Source organism: Staurois parvus, unplaced genomic scaffold (assembly GCF_062004578.1).
Source record: "Staurois parvus isolate SC_StPar_1 unplaced genomic scaffold, SC_StPar_1.0 ptg000251l, whole genome shotgun sequence".
Taxonomy (NCBI): domain Eukaryota; kingdom Metazoa; phylum Chordata; class Amphibia; order Anura; family Ranidae; genus Staurois; species Staurois parvus.
This window is the reverse complement of record NW_028318047.1, coordinates 6,899,281-6,922,197: the sequence shown is the minus strand read 5'-3', so window position 1 is coordinate 6,922,197 and position 22,917 is coordinate 6,899,281. Positions and strand designations below refer to the sequence as shown.

The window sequence follows — 22,917 nt, the reverse complement described above, 5'->3', positions numbered from 1 at the left end:
GCACATCCCTGGATTGAGATTGGAACCAGGAATGCATGAAGGTAAAAAACCTGCCTTTAGAACCACTGTAATTATGTGTTTTAGGCTGTATTTTGGAAGAGTACTTAATGTCACAACAACAAAAGTTTGAAAACCAACACACACGCGAGCACACACACACATCATATTGGTACAAAAGATAAAACACTTGGTAATCTACACGATATTGCTAAAAGTATTGGGACACCCCTCCAAATCTTTGGATTCAGATTTTCCAATCACCTCCATTGCCAAAGGTGTATATAATCAAACACCTAAGCATGCAGACTGCATAAATGTGTGAATTAACAGGTTGCTCTAAGGAGCTCAGTGAATTTAAGTGTGGTACCTTGATAGGTTCAACCGTGAAAATTTCCATACTACTAAATATTCCACAGTCAGTGGTATTATTACAAAAGTGGAAGCAACTGGCGACAACAGATTTTCAGGGGTTGGGCTTGGCCCCCTAGTTCCAGTGAAGGGAACTCTTATAGCATCAGCATACCAAGACATTTTGGACAATTTCATGCTCCCAACTTTGTGGGACCAGTTTGGGATGGCCCCTTCCTGTTCCAACATGAATGCGCACCAGTACACAAAGCAACGTCCATAAAATTATGAAAGAGTTTGGGGTGGAGGAACTTGACTGGCCTGCAGAGAATCCTGATCTCAACCCGATAGAACACCTTTGAGATGAATTAGAGCGGAGACTGAGCCAGGTCTTCTTGTCCAAAATCAGTGCTTGACCTCACAAATTCGCTTCTGGAAGAATGGTCAAACATTCCCATAGACACTCCTAAACCTTGGACAGCCTTCCCAGAAGAGTTGAAGCTATTATTGCTGCAAAGGGCGGGCCAACTCAATATTGAACCCTAAGTATTAAGACTGGGATGCCATTAAAGTTCATGTGCATTGACATGGGCACATAGGTGCATTATAGTTCCCTACTAAAGTTTTTTATTTTCTTTGTCAAGTTTATTTTTGTATATTCTTTGTATGCACTCTTTAGTTTGTGGACTACAGCACTTATTTCACACCATTCACTTGTATAGAAAGAAGTATATACACACACCATAGGAATTTGTAGAGGGAGGTGCATTGTAGCATTCCACACTCTATAGAAACCAATACGGCAGTGCAGTAGTTTGTCACGCATGCACGCGCCTTGAGATTGATAGAAAATCCTGCGCAGTGGTTAACCTAAGTTTAAACCATACTTTTGGACCAACTTGGTCCAAACTAACTATTTCAAAGTGAAAGAAAGCTGGAGTTAAAACACAGTCATGTGTGTCAGTGATTTGTTAGCTATTGGTAATCTCCCATACACTAGAATTCAGTCTGAGAGGATGTGGCAGCTCTAGGAGCCAATCCAGTGTGCTGCATGCGAATAAACTGACGAGGAGCATACTGTCAGGTCAGGAAAGCAGAGGGATAAGCAGGAGCAAGGTTCTGTGGTTACTTGGTGGAAAAAAGGTCACTCAACTGTAAAGTGGAACTAATAAGAAAACACACACATTCTTTATTGTAGAAGAGACATGCAAAGTCTCTTTTGTAAGAAAAAACACTTAACTGCCTGTTCGCAATCATCTGTAAAAATGCACTCTGAGTGACATAATCCAGCACAAACCAATCAAGATGGCTAAAGACCGGCACCCAGAATATGTCGGTGGGGGACCTTGCAGGCATTGGACCGTTGGGAGTTAATGCAGCAGAGAAAATTCAGGTCATCAGCTTGGCTGTGAAAGCCTCTCGACATAAAAATCCTTTGGCATATAATACTTCAATTAAATTTATAGATGGAATTAGTTTTAAGTAATGTATTGAATTTCAGATTTAAGCGGAAACATCCCTGTTATAGAGACTGTTACAAAGAGTCAAACTTAAAAAGCAAGAATAGAGCAGTACTACTGACTGTATTTAATATTTCTATAGGGATCCTTCAAGAGCATGTGTGTGGACGTCAGTAGCTGCAATTATTTAAAATCCACCTCTTCATTCAAAATCTAGAGAATTTGTTAGCATACAAAACCGCACATAACATGTACACCTTTGGGAAAAAAAAATGGCCAACAGTTTTTGCAATTGACCAAGCATATCAGGGACCACCTGTTTTTACAATAAGGCTACGTTCACACTAGCGTTGTGTGCAGGCGGCAGAGAGGCGTTTAGGAAGCGTTTTTACCGCTTCCCAAACGCCTCTGCCAATTCTGCACATTACAGCACATGGTGCTGTTCTAACGGGAGCGTTTGCGTCGCGGCAAAAACGGACGCCTCTGGTCGAGTCAGGAGGCTTTGAAGCCTCCTATTCTCGTCTATGGTGCCGCTCCGCAAACGCCCGGCCGGCGTTTTAGGTGCGGTTGCGGGGAGTTTGCGGAGCGGTAACACCACTCAAACTGTATTATAGGCGTTTGTGGGGCGTTAACGCCTGGCAACCGCCTAGCAACCGCCACTAAACCGCGCATGCGGCGTTTGCGGAGCGTTTGCCGAGCGTAAACGCCCCACAAACGCCGGACCAACGCTTGCCAAAACAGCCAAGTGTGAACGAGCCCTAAGCTTGTGTTTTCAAGTTAATACATATAAAATTTTGTTTATACCTGACTGTGAGCCCAGCATCACGCAGAGCTTTTGCAGTTCCACCAGAAGCCACCAAGGACAGTCCAAGAGAACTCAACTTCTGCGCAAACTCCACTAGACCAGTCTTATCAGAGACACTGAAGAGAGCTGGAAAAGAAGCAAAATTTCTATCACACACACACATTTTTTTGTTTAGCGATTTTTATAGCCTGTTTAACAGAAACAAGTCAGGACATTAGAAGTTGGGGTGGGAAAAAAAAAAAAGAAAAATACCACACCCAATTTATACTTCTATACGATTTCCTTGTGATGAAGGAGAAGGTCATTTAGAGTCCTGATACACTGAAAACATTCTGCCTGTTCACACCTTCTCTGCTACATTACAGTGATTAACAGGTTATAATGGATACAATAAAAGTAAGTGACAACTGCATTGGAGATTTTCTTTTCATAGCTTGTACCTGCACAGCACATAAAAAAGAATGGTTAAAGAAAGGTATTTTTTTCATTGTGTATCTGATTGAACACCTATTAAACCCCAAAACAAAAAAAGTTAAAATACAGCTTACCAATTCATAGATGTGTTTGTTTTCTTTTTTAAGGCTTCTGGTAACAGACAAAGCTGTCCCATCAAATGAGGCAGTTAAGACATGGCACCTCAGACATGAAATATGAACAAAGCATATCCCTCCATAGTGTGTACTCATCTTAATTAAGAGCATAAAGTTTAATTTCTGTCTGTCTTCATACCTCTGCTATCAGTATGAATCACTTCTGACAAAATTACAATAATTGAAAATTACAAAAAAAAAAAAAAAAGAAACACCCCACACACAACACAATTAACATGTTAAATCTAATAATTGAGTTTACAGATTCTGTAATTGTTTGAAAAAGCAAGTACGCTGATCAGCTATGACTTTCCGACTACTGACAGTTTAAGTGAATAACTTGAAGTATGTTGTTACAATAGTACCTATAGGTCAGTGGAATGGATCTATACATGTTTCCCCTGATGTGTGGAAAGCAGGAAAAAAAAAAAAAAGACCAATGCAGTTTGTTGTGTATGGGGTTGCATAGCTGCAGACCAGTCAGGATTAGAGGTGTAAAGGTTACAGAAAAAGCTATAAGGAAAGGGAAAAAAAAAAAAAAAAAAAAAAAAAAAAAAAGGGAAATTTTCGGAAAAAGTAAAAGAAAAATACAGTCGAGTTTTAAAAATTGAAAGTCATTCTATTACACTGGGAATGTGAAATGCAATGTATATAAGGAGCAGGACCCTCAAACCCCTCGTGCATCACATTGTATTGTTATTGTTCTGTCACATGTTCTGTCCCCCTTTGTAATGTACAGCGCTGAGCAAACTGCTGCGCTTTATAAATACTGTATAATAATAATATAAAAGTATTAGGGTTGAAATACAACTTATTCAGTAAACTAAACTTTTTTAAAAACTGTATTTTTTAGTACAAATGGAATAGCAAAGAACTGCATATTAAAGGTTGCTGCCATAATGCATTTTCTTTATGATCTTGCACTTTTATGATCCCCATCATTTCATTCCATAAATTATTTTTTAATGTCTTTAGGGCATGTCTGGCATGCCAGGATGTGTTTTGTCATCCTTGTAGCATTTGGAAATTAATATTTCATATATTTATTTCAGGTACTTATATAGCGCCATATTTGCAAATAGCAGCTTTGCTCTGTGCAGAAATGTTTCCAAAATGCTAGATGTTGGTCTCACCATTTTACTGAGAGGAGGAAAAAGGAGAAAATAAAAAAACCATCACAATTTACTGATCAGACTATAGGTAAACATTATGCAGGGATGGAGAACATTAACAGGAATTGTTTAAAGAGACACAAAATTTGTCAGACAAATGTACTGTCTCACCTATCAATTAAAAGTGGAAGTAAACTTTATTTTAAATTTTATCTACAGGTAAGCCTATAATAAAGCTTACCTTTAGGTAAAATTCATATCTTTTTTTTTTTTTTTTTTTAAGCCGGTGCATTCGCTCTGAAGGAGCGGCATATCTGTGCTTCAGAGCTGTGTGCCTTGGCCCGGGACTCCTGCGTGCGAGTCACGTCATCATGGTCTGGCCTGTTGGATGGCCAGAGCTCGCAAACCTGGAAAGAAGACGAGTGAAGATGGAAACCTCTACAGAGGTGACAGCGTGCTGCTGGAGGGCTTCGTTTTAAGGCAAGTTTTACATAATGTGCTAGTATGCGATGTATACTAGCACATTATGACATTACCTTGCAGGGGACTTTTTTTCTCCCTTTACTGCAGTTTACTACCACTTTAAGGCCTGAGAGAGTAGAAAATCTACTATATCCCAACAATCACCCAACTGTAGGAGGTACAAGATGGAGCACATAAGCAAACTAAACTGGAGCCTTTCCTCTGCACTGCCCCTAGTGTCAGAAATTCATATTTCTCCTGTTTGAAAACTGCATTTAGAAGTACAGTGTTACTTGAATTGTATTCCAAGATTTGCTTGTCTTCAACTGAGAGAACTTGCAATAATTTAAAACGGTTATAAACCCTCAATTTTTTTCATTAAGGCCTTCATGTTCTATAGCTTGAATCATATGTTATTGTAAAAACCTATCCCACACTTTTTTTCACTTTTTTCTGGAAAAAAAAACAAAAAATGATTTTCAAAAAATGAAGAAAAAAACCTCCCGTTTCCCAATTTTTCCCCAGGCCTTTCCATTTCTAGTCAGGGTGCTCATGCTGACCTATGTCCACAGCCAAAAGCACTTACAATAGACACCTGAGCATCAAAACTGGACCACGGAGCAATGGAAGAAGATGGCCTGGTCTGATGAAATCACATTATCTTTTACATAATGTGGATGACCAGGTGCATGTGCATCTGGGGAAGATTACATAAAGGCTGTACCCCCCTCCCTTTGACAGACAGTATGGGGAGAGGTTTCCCTTTACTATCTGAAAAGAATGTACTACTGACAGCTTGGTGCCATATACCTTTGGCGGTCTAGTGGCATCACTGCCTCAATAGGTCAGGATTATTTTGGTGGCAAAAAAGGGGACCCACTCTGTAGTAGGTAGGTGGTCAGAAGTTATGGCTGATGTATGTATATTTCAACGCAGAGTTGAAAGATCTATTGAACTGGTTGAGACACTTATCCTTTACTATGGAACACTGTGCCTCTAGCAAGCACTGGAATTATTTGCAGATTTAGTGGAAATCAAAACTCTTGTCCTGGCGTATGAATTGCTCATAGTTTATGAACAGACAATGTATAGTTCATGCAATTGTGTGGGTTCCTCTATGTCCATTGAGATATATATATATATTTTTTTTTATATGTATTTTTTATATACATTTTATGCATCCGATGATCAGTATAATACTAATAACTAATTTTTTATTCCTACTATTGTATTGATAAGCTGCATTTTTTAATATATAATGTATTATCCACCATCTATATACATTTTATTTTTATTTTAATTTTATGATTTATATTTATATGGATGACTATTGATTACTGGACTTTGTTGATACCCGGGCCCCTCCCCCCGGCCCAGGACAGCCCAACCCATTTGGGAGGGTCCCATTTCAGTCTGTGGGCATAAATGGGAGCATACACTCTCAGTCCAGTCAGCTATGAGGAAGAAGGCTTGACCTTCGAAACGCATCAGCTGGACTGAGTACCTATACCCATGATGGGATTCGCGCTGGCCTCTTGCCTTTGAAGTCCCTGGGTGGACTTGCATGCCTGTTTTTATTCGCTGTTTGTGAGTACCATTCCTTCATTAAATAAATTTTGGTTACTGAGGTAATGCACAAGGTTGGTGCGCTTCTTGTTGTTTCACTTCACAGTTTGTTCGGGCTTCCCCAGCCTTGGTTTGGAGCTGCACGACTTTGGATACTCCGGTGGTTGCTTCTCTGGAGGTTTTAATTCCATCTACTCGCCACCGGCCTGGGTCCCGGAGCGCAGGAGAAATCGCTTTTGGTTTATGGTCTTGATTTTTGGGGCTCTTGCAGCCTGGACACAGTATTGCTGCTCCTCGTTTAGGATTTCTTACACTACAAAAACCTTGAACAGTTTCTGGACTCACTAGACTATAATGGTTTTATCGATTGATGAAAGGGAAGTTAGAAGAACTTCTCTAGCGAAAGGCTTTACATGCAGTATTAATGTATATGAACAACAGTCAAAAGGATGTAATATGGAAGAGACTAGTACGAATAACACCTCTGACTTTGCTATGAGGGAAGACAAAATGTTGTCACTCTTTTATAAATTGAAACATTTTTTAGAGAAAGATTGTCCAATGGTGGGACATACTATTATTGCAAAAATATCTAGAAACCAATAGGATCCCTAGAGGTCTTAGAATAACTAAATTGTGCAGCTTCTTAGATGAGGACTTAGACACTAGTTGGAAGGAGGAACTCCGCAAATGTAACAGAATTTGGGTGAATCTAATCATCCAACAGAGAGAAAGGAACCTTACAAACATTAAATCAGATATTGTCAGCTTACAAAATGAACTGGCTCTTTACACAGATATCCCAACTTTTAATGAATGGGACAGCAGAGTTAATGATCAGATTATGCATTTTGAAACGAATATTATAAGCAACAAGTCTGATAAATTTGAAAGAGATAGACAGGATTATTCACATGGGCGTGAATTTAATTGGAAGCAAAAATCCTCTAGTACACCTACTGTACAGCCTAAAAATTCCTGGAATACTCTAAATTCACCTAGACCACACACTCTGAATAAAAATCCAGCACATAACCCTAATGATTTTTCTAATACTCACCAACAAAAGGGTTTGAAACCTATTTATCACCAAGCTAAAACTAAACACCATAATACCCACCCTGATAATAGGAATTATCATTCCAACAACAATAAGAATCACTATTCCTACAAAGGGTCTGTCACCAATCATGGTTCTAGACCCACTCATCATAAAACCCCTTTGCCACATAATAATTATCCTAGGGGTCCAACTGGGACATCTACAGGGCATCATACAGGCTCCAACTATAGAGGGCCTCTATCTCCCTACAATTATAGGATTGATCATGACCTCTCAAGCTTACATCAAGATAGCATTACTAACAATTCCATCGGTCCCACTCATCATCTGATTCAAAAAGGGCATACGGATACTGACGGGAGAGGTAATACACACTCCGAACGTAATCAACTGAATTTTTTAAGGGAGGGGGCTGCGAATCGCATAACTTCTGCAGCCCTACCAGATCTGACAATCACATCAATCCCAGAAAGGAAAAAGAGAGAAAGCGTACGAGACGAGGAAAAAGAGGAGGAAAGGGATACAAAAAGAGGAAGGAGACAACTATAGAAGCCCCCCTCTCCACTATAAAAATTTATAACTTATCACAATCAACCTTCTCGGATTTGGAACTCGAACTCCTAAAGAAAGGTCTCAATTTTGCCCTTCCTAATCCACCAAATCTGTTTGAACTTTTCGTAGATTTGAACAAATTTATCCGAAATCTGACGGTTAGGCGGTTCTTTCTACTAAAGGACAATACTCCCATTGTCAAGGAGGACCATGTAGAATTTTCCCCTAATCCCTCCACGACGGAGATTTCACTAGAAACATCTATGCTAGATATTCTAGAAAACCTTTATACAGAGGGTGCATCTATGGACAACACATCTGAGTATCCAAACTTTACTGAGATGGCGCTAGCGTCCCAGGGAGAAATTATGCACACCAGTTTTAAACCAAAATATACATTCTATCCCCATTGGGTCAAAGGTCATCATATACCTACTTTTTATGAATCTGTGCTTGCAGAATGTAAGAAAATTTGTAACACCAATGCATCCACACAAACAGTATTTACAACAGGACCCACTTAAGGCCTCCCTAAAAATCATCAAAGAAAATAAAGATGTAATCATTAGGCAGGCTGACAAAGGAGGAGGTCTGGTCATTCAGGACCGTACTGCCTACATTAGTGAGGCTCTAAGACTTCTGAATGACCGTCAGACATATGAAGTCCTTCCCATTGATCCCACAGTCCAGTACCAAGCGAAATATAAAATACTACTGGAAATGGCATTATCAGATGGTATATTGACCAAAGAGGAATTCTTTTTTCTATACATCAAACATCCTGCCACTCCTTTTTTCTACCACATTCCGAAAATACACAAAAATAAAGATAATCCTCCTGGTAGACCCATAATCTCCGGTATAGGCAGCCTAACAAGCAATTTAGGCAGCTATATTGATCATTTTTTAAAAGATATAGTCACTAACCTCTCATTTGTTAAAGATTCTAGCCACATATTGGAGATACTAGCAGGATATAAATGGGAACAGGGGTATAGATGGTTATCTTTAGACGTGGTGTCACTATACACATCTATTCAACATGAGGTCGGCCTTCAAGCCATTCAACATTTTTTGGCAAAAGATTCATCACTCCACCATACTCAGATTCAAATTTCTGTTCAATTGCATTAAATTTGCACTGGACCACAATTACTTTTCATTTCTAGATAAACACTACCGTCAGATTCAGGGCACAGCTATGGGAGCTCGTTTTGCTCCCAGCTATGCAAATATTTTTATGGGTTTTTGGGAAAACAAGTACATTTGGAGCAACAATCCCTTTAGCGCAAATCTAGTCTTATACGGAAGATATATAGACGACATTATTATTATCTGGAACGGTACTGATCAAGAACTAGATGGCTTCCTAGATCATTGTAGAAATAACCCATACAACATTTAATTTACTCATGTGATTGACAATGACACGTTAGTTTTTCTAGATCTAGAACTTAGACATGAGAGTAATGGTGTGATATGCTCTAAAACACTATTTAAGCCGACAGCAGGCAACTCTTACTTACACGCCAAGAGCAACCACCACCCCCAATGGATCCAGAATGTCCCCTTTGGACAGTTTTCAGGCTAAAACGCACATGCACGCTCAAACAAGACTATATTGAACAGAGTCATATCCTTAAGCAGAAATTCAAAGAAAAAGGTTACAAGGAAAGTCATATAGAGACGGCCTTTCAAAAATACTTAGTGATGTTTGATCCCATTGTCCCTACAGAAATTGAACATAACTCTAAAATTCTACTGTTACTTTTAACAAGGAAGTACACTTCTGTATCAGATTCAGTAGTAAGTCCTGGGACATCAAACAAATACTGTCCAAAAATTGGACTATTCTTAAGAATGACCCCACTCTTGGTAATGCACTTCCGGATAAGCCTACGCTTATCTTCAGAAAACCGAGAGATCTTAGAAGTCAAATAGCGCCAAGTAGAGTGCGGAAAGCCACGACAGCCAACCCGGGCCCGTGGTCATTGTTATTTGACCAAAAGGGGAGTTATAGATGTGGCATCTCGAACTGTGGCACCTGTGGGATCATATGCCATCGAAAACGAGAGTTCACAAGTACGGACGGAAAAAGGTATCCTATCAAACAATTTATAAATTGCGGCACCTCTTTTGTCATTTATGGCATAATTTGTCCATGTGGCTTACTATATGTAGGCCGCACCTCACGTTGCCTTAGGATCAGTGAGCATAAGAGTAGTATCAAATTAGGGAGAGATAAATACTCAGTTCCCCGCCATTTTAAAAAAAAGCATTCGAGCGACTATCATGGCATGAGAGTGTTCGGGATTGAGGCCATCACTAGGGACTTGGATAGTGGGAGGAGACACCAAGAACTGTCCAAAAGGGAGAGTTTTTGGATCTTTACATTGGATACTTTGTCTCCTAGAGGACTGAATGACAACCTCGAAATTCATACACTTATCTAATCTCCCGTTAGTGACAGACATATTTAGTGTATCTACTGGGTTTATGTCCCACCCAGGTATCCATGACCTTGGTACTGTGGGGTCTATGTGTGTGTATGTATATATATATATATATATATATATATATATATATATATATATATATATACACACACACACACACACACACACACACATATACACACATATATATATATATATACATACATACATATAATTCTACAGGATATACATCAGCCTAGATATGACACAGGACTGTGGCACAGGTTGTGTGTATGCATGTGTGTGTATATATATATATATATATATATATATATATATATATATATATATATATATATATATATATATATATAGTCAGGTCCATAAATATTGGGACATCGACACAATTCTAACATTTTTGGCTCTATACACCACCACAATGGATTTGAAATGAAACGAACAAGATGTGCTTTAACTGCAGACTGTCAGCTTTAATTTGAGGGTATTTACATCCAAATCAGGTGAACGGTGTAGGAATTACAACAGTTTGCATATGTGCCTCCCACTTATTAAGGGACCAAAAGTAATGGGACAATTGGCTTCTCAGCTGTTCCATGGCCAGGTGTGTGTTATTCCCTCATTATCCCAATTACAATCAGCAGATAAAAGGTCCAGAGTTCATTTTAAGTGTGCTATTTGCATTTGGAATCTGTTGCTGTCAACTCTCAAGATGAGATCCAAAGAGCTGTCACTATCAGTGAAGCAAGCCATCATTAGGCTGAAAAAACAAAACAAACCCATCAGAGAGATAGCAAAAACATTAGGCGTGGCCAAAACAACTGTTTGGAACATTCTTAAAAAAAACGAACGCTCCGGTGAGCTCAGCAACACCAAAAGACCCGGAAGACCACGGAAAACAACTGTGGTGGATGACCGAAGAATTCTTTCCCTGGTGAAGAAAACACCCTTTACAACAGTTGGCCAGATCAAGAACACTCTCCAGGAGATAGGTGTATGTGTGTCAAAGTCAATAATCAAGAGAAGACTTCACCAGAGTGAATACAGAAGGTTCACCACAAGACGTAAACCATTGGTGAGCCTCAAAAACAGGAAGGCCAGATTAGAGTTTGCCAAACGACATCTAAAAAAGCCTTCAAAGTTCTGGAACAACATCCTATGGACAGATGAGACCAAGATCAACTTGTACCAGAGTGATGGGAAGAGAAGAGTATGGAGAAGGAAAGGAACTGCTCATGATCCTAAGCATACCACCTCATCAGTGAAGCATGGTGGTGGTAGTGTCATGGCGTGGGCATGTATGGCTGCCAATGGAACTGGTTCTCTTGTATTTATTGATGATGTGACTGCTGACAAAAGCAGCAGGATGAATTCTGAAGTGTTTCGGGCAATATTATCTGCTCATATTCAGCCAAATGCTTCAGAACTCATTGGACGCCGCTTCACAGTGCAGATGGACAATGACCCAAAGCATACTGCAAAAGCAACCAAAGAGTTTAAGGGAAAGAAGTGGAATGTTATGCAATGGCCAAGTCAATCACCTGACCTGAATCCGATTGAGCATGCATTTCACTTGCTGAAGACAAAACTGAAGGGAAAATGCCCCAAGAACAAGCAGGAACTGAAGACAGTTGCAGTAGAGGCCTGGCAGAGCATCACCAGGAATGAAACCCAACGTCTGGTGATGTCTATGCGTTCCAGACTTCAGGCTGTAATTGACTGCAAAGGATTTGTAACCAAGTATTAAAAAGTGAAAGTTTGATTTATGATTATTATTCTGTCCCATTACTTTTGGTCCCTTAATAAGTGGGAGGCACATATGCAAACTGTTGTAATTCCTACACCGTTCACCTGATTTGGATGTAAATACCCTCAAATTAAAGCTGACAGTCTGCAGTTAAAGCACATCTTGTTTGTTTCATTTCAAATCCATTGTGGTGGTGTATAGAGCCAAAAATGTTAGAATTGTGTTGATGTCCCAATATTTATGGACCTGACTGTATGTGTGTAGTTGTATATGCACGTATCAATAAGTGTGCGTAGGTGTTGGTTTTTTATAGGCGTATATATTTGTGCGTCTGGGTACACTCATACATCATATTTCACATGTCATATTTCATGTGTCATCCATTATTTCATACTTATTACTTCATAGTTCTTAATTACTATCTCACATTTATTATTATTTCATACTATTTTGTAATCTGTACTCAATCATCTATTTAATTAACTATATCGCATATTTTCTTTTAAAAAAAAATGGTGTTTTTTATAATTGACTATTATGGTGAGTTCTGACGATGAGTTTCAGCTATAGGGTTTGGCTATCACATTGGCAATTGCTCTGATGACCTGGCCCCATTACTATCAAGTCTTGATAGGCATCCATAACCCTTTAACATACATCGCAGTGGGGAGATAGAGTATCTAAGACCCTGCGGGGATCGAGCAGCGCCGCCAGATATGTGCGCGCGCATGGACCACTGTGATTGTGCGAATGCCGCTCGTAATGCGCAGGCGCGGATTGGTCCACGCATGCGCATTTAGTACCACGCCACAGCGGTGTGCGCTCCACAGGCTGTTCCGGTCTGCAGCCATATTAGGCTTACAAGATCTCCCTCTGCTGCCGAACAGACAATACAGAGATCCACAGGCAGATCCTGTCTGCTCTTTGATCATGACTACAAGCTCTCACTGCTGCCGAGTAGTAATACATAAATGTAATGAACTCCACTTGGAATTTACCATCCTCTCCCTCCATTCTATATGAAACATCCCCCGGCTTTGGTAATATGAATGAATGTTTACACTTTTTCCTTTGTACTTGTGTTCATATATAACTTTACACTAATGAATGCTACCACTACTATCAATCTAATAATTTTTTTAATCCAATTTTATTAATTCTATGAATTCTGGTATTTTTAACTAACACTCTAGCTGAATTGCTCATAGTTTATGAACAAACAGACAATGTATAGTTCATGCAATTGTGTGGGTTCCTCTATGTCCATGGATATGTGTATGTATGTATGTATGTATATATGTATGTATATATGTATATATGTATATATGTATATATGTATATATGTATATATTTTTTTTTTTTATTTTTTTTTTTTATATGTATTTTTTATATACATTTTATGCATCCGATGATCAGTATAATACTAATAACTAATTTTTAATTTTAAATTTTTTATTCCTACTATTGTATTGATAAGCTGCATTTTTTAATATATAATGTATTATCCACCATCTATATACATTTTATTTTTATGATTTATATTTATATGGATGACTATTGATTACTGTACTTTGTTGATACCCGGGCCCCTCCCCCCGGCCCAGGACAGCCCAACCCATTTGGGAGGGTCCCATTTCAGTCTGTGGGCATAAATGGGAGCATACACTCTCAGTCCAGTCAGCTCTGAGGAAGAAGGCTTGACCTTCGAAACGCGTCAGCTGGACTGAGTACCTATACCCATGATGGGATTCGCGCTGGCCTCTTGCCTTTGAAGTCCCTGGGTGGACTTACATGCCTGTTTTTATTCGCTGTTTGTGAGTACCATTCCTTCATTAAATAAATTTTGGTTACTGAGGTAATGCACAAAGTTGGTGCGCTTCTTGTTGTTTCACTTCCTAGCGTATGAGTGTCATTCTTACCACAAAAAAAAAAAAAAAAAACACACACCACACACAACAAAAATGCATACCCACAAACCATACCCAAATACAATTTTAGGAATAACAGTCCTTCATGTGAAAGCCTTACTAGTTTAAGGGGCTTCATGTCCTTAACACTACCCCACGTTGTCCTTAATGACCCCAAAGGGCACATGATGATTTTAAAGCACAAAGCCATATCTATGCAGTCATATGATATGGTATAACGGATGTGTTATAAACTAAATTACAGCCAAAGTCATGGTGCCTCGAGTTGCATTTCCTGTACCCACAAGCATAGCATCAGAGAAAGTGTTTCACAATTCAATTCATTTTTAAGAAACTGTATGATTATATGAGAAGGTATTCAAAACAAATTGGCAGATTTATTAAACAGCATGTGAACGAAGCCTCAGTAAATTATAAAGCTCACAATGCAGTGTGGGAAACCCTTGTTCTGTGAGCACTGCCCGCACAGTATTCAAAGCACTCTGCAGCAGGTGTCAGTGTTAACTTAGTGACACCCCAAACGCAGATCGTTTGCCTTCACCAGATCACATGATACAGTAGTACCAGGACATCTGGGTGCTGTGGATTATTTAAAGTAGCATGTGCACTACATTTTGGTGCGGTCCAGTGCGATTTCAGTCCATTCAAATGAATGGGCAAAAGGGAAAAAAAAAAAAAAAAAAACACACACTACACCCAGACTGCATGGGAATCGCACAGAACTCGCTGCGCGTTCCTATGCAATTTATGATGCGAAACAGCCCTAATGGTGGGTGCAAAGTACAAATGAAGCGACCCTGCAACTAAACAAAAGTTACTGCAAAAAGGATGACACTACTTCCCTGATCTGGCACTCTTTCACTGAATAACTGTGCTTCTACCCAAAGACTGATCACATCCCACAGGCTTCTGAGTGTGTCGGATTGCCAGGTCCCTCACCATGCACTGTGGGGTTCCTGCCAATTGCTTCTATACCACACTGGGACAGCAGTGACATGGAGGTTAGCAGGTGTCTCCAGTGAGTGCAGGAATCATGAAAAGAGGAATCTGATACAGATTTCCATGCAAAATCGCACCAAAAGTAGTGCATGTACTGCTTTTTAAATCTGTGCGGCTCCGACCAAGTCAGAACCGCATGGATATGACCGCGCCAACTGCAGACAATGGGGTGCGGCTTGGTATGTGATTTGCAAATCGCATGCCAAGTGGCACCCAGTGCAACCGGGGTGTAAGGGCAGTTTCATACTGCAGTTTGGCTGCAGCACAGTACACACAGTTTTCTTCCAGGATATCTGCACATCCCCATAGACGATTAGATTGTGTTTTTTGGTACATTTAATGAAAATGCACCAATAGTTCTGCATGCTGCATCTTTGGTGAGCTTTCAGAAAACACACCAAAAAAAACAAACGATTTAATAGAAAGTCTATGGCAGCGCAAGTACCCTGCAAGTACACTGTGCTGCACCTAAACTGCAGCGCAACAGTAATAAAATAAAAAAAAAGCCACACACCCATAGTGGAAAACAAAAAAAAAAACTCTTCTCTGCTGTGTAAATGGCATGTTCCTACACTGGCCCAAAATGCACAACTCTGCCCCAAAGAAGCTCATGTTCTTCCCCAGCTTCGAGTGACACAGACGTTCAGGTGTGAACAGGCTCCATTGAACAAAAGCACCTGATCTAAAGGAAACAAAGACGGTCCCACAAACATTCCCTACAATCACCTCCAATCTTTTACAGATTGTATGGAATGAAGATACACCCACACACCTTCAGATTTCTGCTCAATCTAAACTTAGTAGAATGCACAGACTGTACCATGTAGGATCCCTTCTTCATCGGTTCAAACTTTGAAAGGTCATTGAATTAAATGAATTCCCACCTCAAAACATACATGAGAAGCCAAGCCACCCCGCAGCTGGTGTGTGGGGTCATACATGTAGACTGCATGGGGTGAGGTGGGAGGCAGCAGTGACAGACAGGAGAGAGATGACAGCGCAGCACAGACAATGAGGGGAGACTTCCCTCCACTCACCCAGCTCCGCCATCTCCACTCCTCATACAGCACACAGGAGGACACACGTGAGCACAGCACGCTGCTTCCTATTAAATCCTGGATGGCAGGAGAGCATCAGTGATGTCATGGTCATGTGACCAAGAGGGGTGGAGAGGAGGGGTTATGGGCGGGGAGAACAGTTTGATAAAAGGGAGAAGCAAAATGTGAATAAGAAGTCCTGATTGTACTCAGGTTGGTGATGGTGGGGACAGTCTGCGCCCATGCCAGGGAACAATGGGGGGAAGGAATGTAAACTCTGCTGGAGTGGGATCTTGTTATGTAATACATCGCAGGACAGTTTTTCTAGAATTCTCCTTTCCCCAGTTTGTTAATAATCATACTTCATACACCTCCTGCTGGTGCCTGTCAGTGAGTCCATGTAAATCCCCAGTGTTACATGAGGTATAATATTCCTTAACAGATGGTTCACATCAGGGCCGAATCCAGACTGATGTAGGGGTGCAGTAAAAAATCGGGGGGGGGGGGGGCAGAGGATGTGAGGTCAGTACGGCAGTGTACAGGGGGCCAGCAGGGCAGAGGATAGGGTCAGCAGTTTATAGGGCAGTCTACAGCGGTCATTAGTTTGTGAGACAGTGTACTGCGGGTTATCAGAGCAGAGGACAGAGTACAGAGGGCTATCAGAGCAGAGGACAGCGTACAGAGGGTTATCAGAGCAGAGGACAGAGTACAGAGGGCTATCAGAGCAGAGGACAGCGTACAGAGGGTTATCAGAGCAGAGGACAGAGTACAGAGGGCTATCAGAGCAGAGGACAGAGTACAGAGGGCTATCAGAGCAGAGGACAGCGTACAGAGGGTTATCAGAGCAGAGGACAGTGTACAGAGGGTTATCAGAGCAGAGGACAGAGTACAGAGGGCTATCAGAGCAGAGGACAGTGTACAGAGGGTTATCAGAGCAGAGGACAGAGTACAGAGGGCTATCAGAGCAGAGGACAGCGTACAGAGGGCTATCAGAGCAGAGGACAGAGTACAGAGGGCTATCAGAGCAGAGGACAGTGTACAGAGGGCTATCAGAGCAGAGGACAGTGTACAGAGGGTTATCAGAGCAGAGGACAGTGTACAGAGGGTTATCAGAGCAGAGGACAGAGTACAGAGGGCTATCAGAGCAGAGGACAGCGTACAGAGGGCTATCAGAGCAGAGGACAGTGTACAGAGGGTTATCAGAGCAGAGGACAGTGTACAGAGGGCTATCAGAGCAGAGGACAGCGTACAGAGGGCTATCAGAGCAGAGGACAGCGTACAGAGGGCTATCAGAGCAGAGGACAGAGTACAGAGGGCTATCAGAGCAGAGGACAGTGTACAGAGGGCTATCAGAGCAGAGGACAGTGTACAGAGGGTTATCAGAGCAGAGGGCAGCGCACAGAGGGCTATCAGATAGGAGGACAGCGTACAGCGGGTTATCAGATAGGAGGACAGCGTACAGCGGGTTATCAGATAGGAGGACAGCGCGCAGCGGGTTATCAGAGCAGAGGACAGCGTGCAGCGGGTTATCAGAGCAGAGGACAGCGCGCAGAGGGTTATCAGATTGGAGGACAGCGTGCAGCGTACAGCGGGTTATCAGAGCAGAGGACAGCGCACAGAGGGTTATCAGAGCAGAGGGCAGCGTACAGCGGGTTATCAGAGCAGAGGACAGCATACAGAGAGCTATCAGAGCAGAGGACAGCGTGCAGAGGGTTATCAGAGCAGAGGACAGCATAGAGAGAGCTATCAGAGCAGAGGACAGCGTACAGAGGGTTATCAGATTGGAGGACAGCGCGCAGTGGGTTATCAGAGCAGAGGACAGCGTGCAGCGGGTTATCAGATAGGAGGACAGCACGCAGCGGGTTATCATATAGGAGGACAGCGCAGCGGGTTATCAGAGCAGAGGACAGCACACAGAGGGTTATCAGATTGGAGGACAGCGTGCAGAGGGTTATCAGAGCAGAGGACAGCGTACAGAGGGTTATCAGAGCAGAGGACAGCGTACAGAGGGTTATCAGAGCAGAGGACAGCGCGCAGAGGGTTATCAGAGCAGAGGACAGCGCGCAGAGGGTTATCAGAGCAGAGGACAGCGCACGGAGGGTTATCAGATTGGAGGACAGCATGCAGCGGGTTATCAGAGCAGAGAACAGCGCACAGAGGGTTTTTTAGAGCAGAGGACAGTGTGCAGCAGAGTTGTCAGGTCAGCAATGCAGAGGACAGGAGTCAGTAGGGCGTAAGACATTAGTCAGCAGAGAAGAGGACAGCGTCACTGCTGGCAGAGCACTCAGCAGGTCTCCTCCTCCCTTCCCCACACTGCAAACAACCTGGGTACTCAGATCTCCTCCACCCCACACAGCACATAGCCGAGATCAGATTCTCTTACAGACACAGCATCCATCTGCATGGTATGTAGCTAACCTTGCACATATCCCCCCGAATCTTTCCTCCTTGCACATATCACCCCGAATCCTTTCTCCTTGCACATATCCCCCTGAGTCCTTCCTCCTTGCACATATCCCCCCAAATCCTTTCTCCTTGCACATATTTCCCCTAATCCCTTCTCCTATCACATATCCCCCCAAATCCTTCCTCCTTGCACATATCCCCCTGAATCCTTTCTCCTTGCACATATCCCCCCTAATCCCTCCTTCTTGCAAATATCACCCCCCCCCAATCCCTTCTCTTTGCACATATCACCCCCACACCCCAATCCCTCCTCCTTGCACATATTCCCCTCCAATCCCTCCTTCTATCAAATATCCCTCCCCAGTGCAAATAGTCGCTAATCCCTCCACCTCTAATCTCAAACAAATTATTTTCACACAGGTCACTAACGTTCTCCTAGAAGCCCGTCTCACCACCTGCCGCCTGGATCCTGTTCACAACTACTACGCTCACCTTCTTTTTCTATCCTATGCTCCCTCACTCACATCTTCAATCTCTCCCTTTCTACTGACACATTCCCCACCCCTCTAAAGCATGCACAGATCACTCCCATACAGTGAAGTAAATAAGTATTTGATTCCCTGCTGATTTTGAATGTTTGCCCACTCACAAAGAAATGATCAGTCTAAAAATCGAATGGTAGGTGTATTGTAACACTGAGAGACAGAATAGCAACAAAAAATTCAAAAGAAATGCATAACAAATTGTGCACTGATTTGCATGTTCATGAGGGAAATAAGTATTTGATCCCTTATCATTCAGCAGGATTTCTGGCTACCAGGTGTCTTTCATACAGATAACAGGCTGAGATTAGAAGCAGTCTCTTAAAGGGAGTGCTGCTAATCTCATTTTGTTACCTGTATAAAAGACACCTGTCCACAGGAGCAATCAATCAGATTCCAAACTCTCCACCATGGCAAAGACCAGAGCGCTTTCCAAGGATGTCAGAGACAAGATTGAAGACCTACACAAGGCTGGACTGGGCTACCAAACTATCGCCATGCGGCTTGGTGAGAAGGGGACAACTGTTGGTGCAATCATTCGCAAATGGAAGAAACACAAAACAACCGTCAGTCTCCCTAGGTCTGGTGCACCATGCAAGATCGTGAGAACAGTGAGGAATCATCCCAGAACTACAAGTGAGGATCTTGTCAATGTGAGTGGGCAAACATTCAAAATCAGCAGGGGATCAAATACTTATTTTCTTCACTGTACTTAAAAAGCCCTCCCTGGACCCCACCAACCTGAACAACTTAAAACCCATCTCCTTGCTCCTGTTTACCTCTAAACTCTTAGCATGCCTAGTTTACAATCGCTTGAGCTTCTGCCTCACTGACAACAACCTTCTTAACATTTTACAATCTGGCTTTCGCTCACTACAATCCATTGAAACTTCCCTACTAAAACTCACTAATAATTTACTAACTGCTAAAACCAATGGCCGCTACTCCATACTCTTACTACTTGACCTCTCTGCGGCTTTTGATACTGTTGACCAACCCCTCATCCTCAAAAAACTCCCTGGACTCCGAGACTCTGCTCTCTCCTGGTTCTCCTCCTACCTATCGCAGCACTCCTTCAGTGTTACCCATAACTCTGTCTCCTCCTCTTCACTTCCTCTTGCTGTAGGGATCCCCCAAGGTTCTGTCCTTGGACCCCTTCTCTTCTCCAACTACACTTGCTATCTTGGTCACATTGGTCAATTGATGACACATAAATCTTTCTACTCCTCACCTTCAGTCTCCTCTTGCATTACTAACCTACTAAGTGACATATCGGCATGGATGTCACTCTACTTCCTCAAACGAAATCTTTCTAAAACTGAGCTCATACTATTCCCTTTAGCCCGTGCCCCCTCCCCTGACTTCTCCATCAAGATCAATAATACGACCATTAGTCCCTCACCTTGTGCTAGGGTACTAGGTATAATCCTGGACTCCCATCTGTCCTTTCTGTCACGATCCCACGATCGCTGCCACCAATATGTCATGATCGCGGCGTCAGACCCCAGACCTTCTCACCCAAACTCGTGACCGAAGGGCTAGCCGATCTAAAACCGTGATGTGACGTGCGTAACAATGCCACACCCAGCTGCACCCTGCACAATGATTTTCCAGCTAATGGATACAGATCGATGTACCGGCAGCCTGAGCGATTTTTACTGGGTCAGGTTAATTACGCAATTAACCATTCACACTGCCACCACCTCCTTTTTGTACAGAGAAAGAGGAAACTCGGCGTTATCAGCTATAACACTATAATGATTGAGATAATCATCGGTATAAAACGGTCCGCAGGCCGGTTATACAGAGGTATAAACAACCACAGTAGCGTCTCTTTAGAGGCAGGAATTCGTGAGTTGCAATACAGAGCTATAGAAACAGTTCAACACTTTCAAAAAGAAAGATTTATTACTAAAAGGTCAAACAGGAGCAATAAACATATTTATATAACAAAGATGTAACTAAGATATATATATAAATATACAAAGAACCATAGCACAGCAAAGAGATATCAGAGAGAGGTGAAAGGGTTAAAGTACTTGCCAAAGTCCTGGGTTAGCAGATCCAACTTTCAGAGCAGAATGGTGCTTTTGATCTCCCTATGTTACGATGGTTAATGGGAGAATTCTTCAACTTCTTTTCTAAGGCCTGACAGCCCAATTTGTAGTTCCCAGCAGGGGGTGTTGCTGAAGTCAAAGGACCAATACCCCGTTTGGGAGGGAACATCTGGGCGTAGGCCTAAACTAGAGCCAAAATTTTTCATAACTCAAATTTTGGCCCATAACTTCCCATCTGCACAAGTGACATTCCACCCGCGGGTAGATTATTATGCAAACAAGTCTGAGGATTGATTAGATATTAATTATGTAATTATATACTGCACGGTTCACGAGATCTATGTTTCTGCTTCCCTGAGTGTCTGAGACAAGGTGAGTGACCCATCAAACTGTTCGTCTGCTCATTGGTCATCTGAGGAGGAGTCCAGTTTTTATGTATGTCTCTCATATTCCAAGATATGAGACATAGTGGAAAAATGGATTTACCAGAAGTTATCTGATTCTGTCACCTACACAGAGTTAGGTTTTATGAGGTTAGAATCTCTTTCAACTCCTGAGAAAGCTTGCCTTATCTCTTAGGAGGTGTTACAATTGGCAGGTTCTGTGGACAGAGAGACCCCAACTCTCTTGGGGGCTTTTACAGCTCCTATGACCCTCCTGTGACATTCCTAACTCACACACATACTGGCCACATGTCGCTGGGCCTCTCAGGAAGGGAGGGGGAAGGAGAATAAGGGAGAAATGGATACTCTTAACAAAATGGAGTCTGCGTCCTTCACTTTGTGTTGCGCACGTTTGCAACACTTTCCACCCCAAATCCAATCACTGTCCAAATCTTGTAGACTTCACCTCCGTAACATCTCCACGATATGCTCTTTTTTACCCACTGAAACCACTAAGCTACTTATTCACTCCCTTGTTATCCCTTGCCTTGATTATTGTAGCTCCCTCCTCATTGGCTTACCTAATCGCAGACTATCCCCTTTCCAGTCTATCATGAATGCTGCTGCCAGACTCATCCACCTTACCAATCATTCTGTGTCTGCCATCCTTCTCTGCCAATCCCTCCACTGGCTTCCTTTTGCCCAACAAATACAATTTAAAACACTAACAATGACATATAAAGCCATTTATAACTCTGCCCCAAAAAAGCTCCTCCCACGATCTCCTGCTCTCTAGTTCCCTTGTTTTCTCCTCCCATGTTCGTCTCCAGGACTTTTCCAGAGCCTCCCCATCCTCTGGAACTCTCTACCCCAATCTATCCGACTATCGCCTACTCTGTCCACTTTTAGGCGTTCTCTGAAAACCTATCTCTTCAGGGAAACCTATTCTGCCTTCAGCTAATAACCGAATCTTCTATTTCTCCTGTCAATTCATCCCCCACAGTTATTAACTTTTTGTACCGCCAGCCCCTCCCTCTTAGATTGTAAGCTCCAAGGAGCAGGGCCCTCCTAACCCTCTTGTATTTATGTGTATCATTGCTGTATTGTCTCCCTTTGTATTGTAAAGCGTTGAGCAAACTGTTGGCGCTATATAAATCCTGTATAATAATAATAGTACTAATAATAAATGAGTTCACCTCTTAGAACCAGGTGAACAGCAGAGAAAAATATTTTTAATGACATGATCTCAAGCAATTTATACTTTCTATACATATGTTGAACATTTTAAAAATTAACTGCTTTAAAAAGAACTTTAAGTTTGTATAAAGTGATATATTTCAAAAAAATCCAAACAGGCATTGACTTCACCTAGTTCAGACATCTCAGTAGTGACATGACTGAGCATGC

General features: G+C 41.9%; 2 protein-coding genes across 4 annotated transcripts in view; one reads left to right on the top strand and one right to left on the bottom strand.

Annotated features, from left to right (window-relative positions):
• The window catches only part of ATIC (5-aminoimidazole-4-carboxamide ribonucleotide formyltransferase/IMP cyclohydrolase), a 35,159-nt gene extending 18,915 nt beyond the window's left edge, over positions 1-16,244 (bottom strand). Inside the window, exons 1-2 of the mRNA XM_089680881.1 lie at positions 16,123-16,244; positions 2,613-2,739 (exon numbers count right to left, since the gene is read on the bottom strand). Coding sequence (XP_089537007.1) covers positions 2,613-2,739; positions 16,123-16,135 — 140 coding nt within the window. The 5' untranslated portion in view covers positions 16,136-16,244. The remainder of the gene's footprint in view (positions 1-2,612; positions 2,740-16,122) is intronic.
• A 38-nt stretch (positions 16,245-16,282) lies between these two features.
• The window catches only part of CUNH21orf58 (chromosome unknown C21orf58 homolog), a 37,854-nt gene continuing 31,219 nt past the window's right edge, over positions 16,283-22,917 (top strand). For all 3 annotated transcript variants that reach the window (XM_089680880.1, XM_089680878.1, XM_089680879.1), the window contains exon 1: positions 16,283-16,335. The gene's annotated coding sequence lies outside the window, so the exon portion shown is untranslated. The remainder of the gene's footprint in view (positions 16,336-22,917) is intronic.